The sequence below is a fragment of the Ovis aries genome, chromosome 2, assembly GCF_016772045.2.
Source record: "Ovis aries strain OAR_USU_Benz2616 breed Rambouillet chromosome 2, ARS-UI_Ramb_v3.0, whole genome shotgun sequence".
Classification (NCBI taxonomy): domain Eukaryota; kingdom Metazoa; phylum Chordata; class Mammalia; order Artiodactyla; family Bovidae; genus Ovis; species Ovis aries.
In genome coordinates, this window is record NC_056055.1 from 210,199,483 (window position 1) to 210,206,602 (window position 7,120).

The 7,120-nt window shown below is 44.1% G+C and overlaps 1 protein-coding gene across 2 annotated transcripts; it reads right to left on the reverse strand.

Annotated features, from left to right (window-relative positions):
* Positions 1-3,200: 3,200 nt before the first annotated feature.
* LOC101119537 (gamma-crystallin C) lies at positions 3,201-5,364 on the reverse strand. Of its 2 annotated transcripts, none has more exons than XM_015092929.2 (3): positions 5,356-5,364; positions 5,009-5,251; positions 3,201-3,473 (listed from the first exon to the last, which is right to left on the reverse strand). In XM_015092929.2, exons 1-3 carry the CDS (start codon positions 5,362-5,364, stop codon positions 3,201-3,203), a joined length of 525 nt encoding a protein of 174 aa, XP_014948415.2. The 2 variants fall into 2 exon arrangements, with proteins under 2 accessions (XP_014948415.2, XP_012011846.2); XM_012156456.2 differs by having other exon boundaries at positions 3,201-3,476.
* Between the last annotated feature and the right edge of the window lie 1,756 nt (positions 5,365-7,120).

The following is a 7,120-nucleotide window of genomic DNA, read 5'->3' on the forward strand; positions in this document are numbered from 1 at the left end:
AGAAAATAAGTCATTTGTAAAATGTTTGGATTATTATTAGAATTGCTATATGTGCGTCTCAAGCATGTTTATTTTTAGCGCAAGAAATGGGCAGTTCTGGATTGTTAACATTTCTCCTTAGGACAGGAGGATTTCAGTGGAGGTTTGTGCCTCAAGACTAGTGGGCTAGGGACTTCTCCGGTGGTTCAGTGGTTAGGACTTTGCTTCCAGTGCAAGAAGCGCCTGTTTGATCCCTGGTCAGGGAACTACGAGCCCACATGCCTCATGGCCAAAAACCCCAAACATAAACCAGAAGGCATAGTGTATCAATGCAAGAAACACTTTAAAAAATGGCCCACATAAAACAAAAATCTTTATGAAAAAGAGACCAGTGGGCTAGAAAAAGGGTCAGAAAGGTACGAGTGGGATGGGGGTAGAAGTTGCCAGAGGGCCAAAGGCTGGAATTAGCTACTCCTGCCATGCAATCTTTTGTTTGTTGTGTCAAAACTAATTTTTTTTCCCCTATTCACTGAAAACTGTTTTCACTGGACTTGTTCCATAAAAAAGAAAAAAGTGTCACAGAAAGGTAAGGTATGTAAAGTGAAAGTGGCTCAGTTGTGTCCAACTCTTTGGGACCTCATGAACTATACAGTCCATGGAATTCTCCAGGCCAGAACACTGGAGTGGGTAGCCTTTCCCTTCTCCAGGGGATCTTCCCAAGCCAGGGATCGAATCCAGGTCTCCCACATTGAGGGCAGATTCTTTACCAGCTGAGCCACAAGAGAAGCCCAAGAATACTGGAGTGGGTAGGCTATCCCTTCTCCAGAGGATCTTTCTGACCCAGGAATGGAACCGGGGGCTCCTGCACTGCAGGCAGATTCTTAACCAACTGAGCTATCAGTGAAGCCCAAGGTATGTAAGGAAGTTCTAAATGTGTGTATCATACCAGGAAAATATTTTCCCTCCACAAATTTTAAGGAATCAAAACAGGTATCACAAAAAATATAGAAACATTTTTTCCCTTAGAAATGTGTCATGGGATGCCTTAAAACTGGGCAGTAACAGTACTTGTTAAATAAGTGATTACACGTGTATGTGTATTATTTAGGAATACACTTGGGAAGTACTTGGGAAGCACTGGACCAAAAAAAGTGATCATGTATTAATTGTTTATTGTTAGTGTTTAGTATTTTTGTATAGGGTTCTGTCGCAGGCGGGACAATGCCTTCTGTTTGCTTTCTTTTTTCATTGCCAGTGCTGTACACAGCAGGCCTACGGTAGGTGCTCAGTAAATAGTGACACTCCTAACTCAAAGAAGTTAGGCTCGCTGGTGGTTAATAATTGAGCAGTCCATTGAAAGAAAAAATAACTTGTGCTATGAGTGACAATGTCACTCCTAGGTCTCTGTGCTCCAGAAACTATAGCATGTATAAATATGGGGCTTCCCAGGGAGCACTAGTGGTAAAGAACCCATTTGCCAGTGCAGGAGACATAAAAAGATGCAGGTTTGATCCCTGGGTTGGGAAGGTTCCCTGGAGAAGGAAATGGCAACCCACTCCAGTATTCTTGCCTGGAGAACCCCTTGGACAGAGGAGCCTGGTGGGCTACCATCCCTGGGGTTGCAAAGTGTACAACTGAAGCAACTTAGCATGCAGCATGCATGCATGGATAAAGATATATATCCAATGATATTCATTGTAGCCTTGTTTGTAAAAGCAAAACTGGAAAAGCCCAGTTACCAATGAGTAAATTATTAAATAATCCAGCAGATCTCCAACAATGGATCACAGTGTAGCCATTAACAAAACAAGGTGCTTACCTAGATAGCTATCCATATCACATTACACTTTAAAAGCCAGCTGCAGACTAATATGTACAGCATAATTTCATTCTTGTAGAGAAAAAAAGCATGTGCTTCATGAGACAGCTATATAAATGAGGGAACATTTTGAGAGGCGTACCCACTAAGTGTAAAAAAGGGCTAGGAATGAAAAGTGGGACTCAGAAGGACTCCACTTTCTTTATAGGATGCATAAAGTAGTAAGGTTATGAGAGACTTTCACTTTGGAGGCAAAATTTCAAATTAAAAATATTAACAATTTTCTCTGATGAAAGTATTTTCAGTTAAAAACTATGCAGGGCTTTGCTGCATATTTACTATAGGTAAAAATACGCAGAGCAAGCAGATGTTACTTCAAAACACTAGAAATTATGACTTTGTTTAATGTGCCTTTAAATTTGAGCTTTTTTTGGGTAAAGAACTTCTTTTTGTTTGCAGCACACTATATTATGCAAATCTATTTAGAATGCTAATGTCTGTCTCATTAATTTACTTGCATTAGCTGGGCACTGTGTACAGCTGTGCAGTTTCTGAAATTCACACAGTGTTTGGTCCAGTAGCTGAACAGGCCAAGAGGTGCACCCTAATCAGGAGTTATTTTGGAATAAGGAGGAGGGTCTTCAACTGAGTCCAAAAGTATGCCAATGACTGATGGCAGCCCTGGCATTAGTTATATAATACTCTACTTGAAAGTAAAACAAAGCTACAATTCCTTATGTAGTCTAATCAGTTTTTTTGCAAATGGGCTGCCATTCACCGCTCATCCTGTGACTCTGTGGCTCACAACTACTTCTTGGGTCAGAAGGAAACTGCTGTAATGCTGTTCCTTAGGTTCTCCGTTGAATGCTGGTTTTCCCCAGTCACCCCCCTCCCATTTCTCTCATTTGAATATTTATTGATTTCTTTAGCTGCGTCTTAGTTGAGGCACTCAGGTTCTTCCTTGCCATCATGTGGGCTCTTTCCATGAGGTACAGGGACTCTGTAGTTGCCCTATGAGGGCTTAGTTGGTCTGCTGCGTGTGGGCTCTTAGTTCCCCTAACAGGGATGAACCCATTTCCTTGCATTGTGAGGCAGATTCTTAAGCACCGGCCCACCAGGGAAATCCCCCATTTCTCTCCTTCAATTTCCTTCTCAGTCAGGCTGCCTCCTTTCTCCACCTCCACTCTTGACCCTTGTTCAAAACTCATTCTACCCGGAAGAGACCTCCCTGCCCCTCACCCCCACCACACACCTTATCCACTTCTCAACCTTTAACAGGGAGCATTTACAGTTGGATTAACTGGCACACAATGAAAGAAAAACAGAAGCCAGCGATTGCCAACAATACAGACTAAATACTTTATTGGATTCCAAAATAAGAAAATGGTAGTGTGAACCTATTTTAGTATAAATCCACCACCCTCCGCAGAGAGCCTGCCTTGGCATCCACGGCCCCCCAGTCTTGGTAGCGCCTGTACTCTTGTGGCCGCAGCAGGTACTGCCGCCCCCGGTAGTTGGGCATCTCGTAGAGGACCCAGCAGCCCTCCAGCACGTGCAGCGAGCGGACCTCGCTCAGGCGGAAGCGGTCCTGGAGGCAGGCGCAATCCTCGCTCAGCTCCGCCATGAGGCCTTTCTGGTCCTCTCTCTCATACAGCCGCAGCCTATGGGAGCTTGTCTGCTCGGTCCAAACAGAGAAGGAGCAGAAAAAGCAACCAAACAGATGAACTTGACAGGTTGGGACATGAGATGGGCAATGTGAGAACTGAGACTCTGAAATTGCTGTGATCTGTATTCTACTAGTAAATATTAACAAATATTTGTGTGTTCATTTTCCATTTTTTTAATGTGGGAGGTGGAATTTTTAAGAGGTTCAAGGTCTGGATTAGACTCCATCAAGAAATCAAATATCTTGATTCCTAATACTTAATTCCCTAATTTCTTGATTCCTACGTGATAACAAATTTATATTTGGGAGGAAAATGTTAGGTATTTTGTTAATATTTTAATATGAGTATTATTTGCTAAATGTATATGGGAGTGTGTGAAAGTTGCTCAGTCATGTCCAACTTTTTGGGACCCCATGAACTATACAGCCCATAGAATTCTCTAGGCCAGAATACTGAAATAGTTAGCTCATTCCCTTCTCCAGGGGATCTTCCCAACCCAGAGATAGAACCCAGGTCTCCCACATTGCAGGTAGATTCTTTACCAGCTGAGCCACCAGGAAAGGAAGCCTAAGAACACTGGAGTGGGTAGCCTATCCATTCTCCAGTGGATCTTCCTGACCCAGGAATGGAACCGGGGTCTCCTGCATTGCAGGTGGATTCTTTACCAGCTGGGCTACCAGGGAAACCCAAATGTATATACATATACACATAAATTTACCACTAAAATAAGATTTTTTAAAACCACAACTTTGGTGGAAATTTTGTTTAAATAGTCTAAAACCAGAATTCAATTGACTTTCCAAATTAAGAAAAATTACTTTCCCCAGAATTGGACAATATCTTTGGACAGCTTAATTAATAATAGACTTGTCCATATTTATTAGTCTGTGTACTGGAAACTATCAAATTTGTTCGTTATCAATTCCTTTGCTGCTGCTGCTGCTAAGTCGCTTCAGTCCTGTCCGACTCTGTGCGACCCCATAGACGGCAGCCCATCAGTCTCCTCCATCCCTAGGATTCTCCAGGCAAGAACACTGGAGTGGGTTGCCATTTCCTTCTCCAATGCATGAAAGTTTAAAGTGAAAGGGAAGTCGCTCAGTCGTGTCCGACTTTTAGTGACCCCACGGACTGCAGCCTACTAGGCTCCTCCATCCATGGGAGTTTCCAGGCATGAGTACTGGAGTGGGTTGCCAGTGCCTTCTCCGATCAATTCCTTTACTATAGGTTAAAAACTGATTTGTTAGAAATACTGCCTTCTTATGCCCAACTGGCTCCCCACTTGTGTTAAATCCTGCAGTGATATTAACATTTGTTACAGACAAGCTCTGTTTGACCTAGGGGTGTGTGTGTGTGTGTGTGTGTGTGTGTGTGTGTGTGTGTGTGTGTGCGTGTGCATGCGCGCGCGCCTAGATCTAACTGGGCTTTGTCAGCTTCCGAAAGGACACTTAACTCTTACTTAAAGGAAAACCTCCATGCCTTAACACCCATCGGTAATAGACTGCAGGACACTCAGGTGGCAGGATTGGAATCAAGCGGAACTCACGTCGGGGATGAGACAGCAGGAGCGGACGGAGTCGTTGAGGCCCATCCACTGCTGGTAGTCGGGGTAGTCGCCGCGCCGCAGGAAGTACTGGTGGCCCTGGAAGTTGGGGCGCTCATACAGCATCCAGCAGCCGCTGTCCACGCGGATGGAGTTGCAGCGGCTGAAGTAGGGCTGCAGGTTGGGGCAGTCGCTGCTGCACTCGTAGCGGCGGCCCTGGAAGCCCCGGTCCTCATAGAATGTGATCTGCAAAGGAAGAATAATTCAAAATTAAATCATTAGCTCCCCGTAATAAATCCTGTATAAAGGCGTTTCCCCCCTCCATTTTATTTCCCTTGTGTTCCATTCACCTTCCCCATGGCTGATTGACAACGGATGATGCGAGTTCAGTGCTATGAGGCCCCAGCCGCGCGCCGGGTCTATATAGCAGGGCGGCTGCTGCGTTGGCAAGAACAACACAAAAGGGGCCCCGGGGGGGTGAGTAAGGGGATTTTTTGGATCCCTTTTACGTGCTGCATTCAGTGGAAATGCCTGTCGAGCTTGCCCTCATTCTCTGGTATATTCTAACGCTGTCCTGTACGGGTTCTGGGTAAGTCCCTAGAGTTGCTTTTATTTGGATTCTTGGTGTTTTATAAATTTATCAGCACATCAGGCTGAACTTTTGACCTGAGACTCACATCTGTATACATATGATTCAGTTATGCCCGTGTATTTTCTGGGAAAAAATCTATGCCCTTATGGACGGGCCCCCAGAATTCCAGAGAGGCTGTGGGTGAAGCAGAATGCCACAAGCACTAACTTTCCTGGACGACAGAGACCACTCTATCTAAGACTTCTTTCTTCACAGCACTTGTCAAGCCAGTGCAGGACACAAATCTGGATTCTTATTTTTGCTAGTTTTGACTGGGCTGGGCTGTTAAGACATAGCTATTAAACTTTCTCTTTGGTGAGTACACTTCATATAACTGGAGTCCAGCCCCTGGCAGCCAAGTTGTGATACAGACCAAAAGAAAGGTTTTTGTGGCCATTGGGTTCAAGGCTGAGAAGTATATTGCTTTATAGATTGCTTCCCCTTTGCCGGGAGAAGGTGGTGAAACTTCATGGACTCGGACTGTCTACTTAGTAGCCACGTGAACTTGGCCAAGCCTTATGACTTCTCAAAGCAGGAGTTATTTCATAATACTTACCTCATGGGATATACTATGTGGAATGAGAAAGGAAGGAAGGGTAGCTTCTAATAGTTGAGAGCTGGCCTGGCCCTCAGAGCTAGGCCATATTTCCCTGCTAGACAAAAAGAATCTCACAAAATACCAATTTCAGGAAAGGTTACCCTGAGATCATGATGAAATGAGACAAAATAAGGCCGCTTCATAATTTTGTCTCAGCATAGGCGGAAACAAAGCCAGTGTGCCACCCACAAAATACCAGCACCCCCTCTCTCAGCCAAAACGATTAACTGCTACTTCTTTATCAATTGCAGCTTTATCTTTGTTTTTTGCTCCCTTCCCCATGAGTAGATTTATTAAGATATTCAATCATAAAATTACCCTTGCTGCCCCACCCAATCAAGTCAATTCTTGTTTTTTAGACACTTTCCCAATTCACCTAACCAAAGTACAAATCCTTTCATAGTTCTTCCTAAGCCTCCAAAGACGGTCCATGCTTCCCCATGGAGTATGTTCTCTCTGCTGCTGTTACCAGTAACAAACCCTCTTGTTTCATGCACGTGTTTCTGGTGGTCTTTGGCTGAAGGACATTGACATGCATAAATGGGATTATGTGTTTAATGTGTTGGGCATGTACATGGCACAAATGAGCACTGAATAACTGTTTGGTATTAGTCATAGTGAGATATTATTAAGGATGACTTCAACCCATTCATCTCTCTCAAAGATGTTCAATCCTTTCAAAGATGCCTTAAAAAACGTCTCCACCACAAAGAAAGTATAGATTTGGAAGGAACTTTAGAAATCACCTAAGGCTATGGAACTCTGCTCAATGTTATATGGCAGCCTGGATGGGAGGCGGGCTTGGGGGAGAATGGATGGCGGTGGTGGTGGTTTAGTCATTAAGTCGTGTCTGACTATTGTGATCCCATGGATTGTATAGCACACT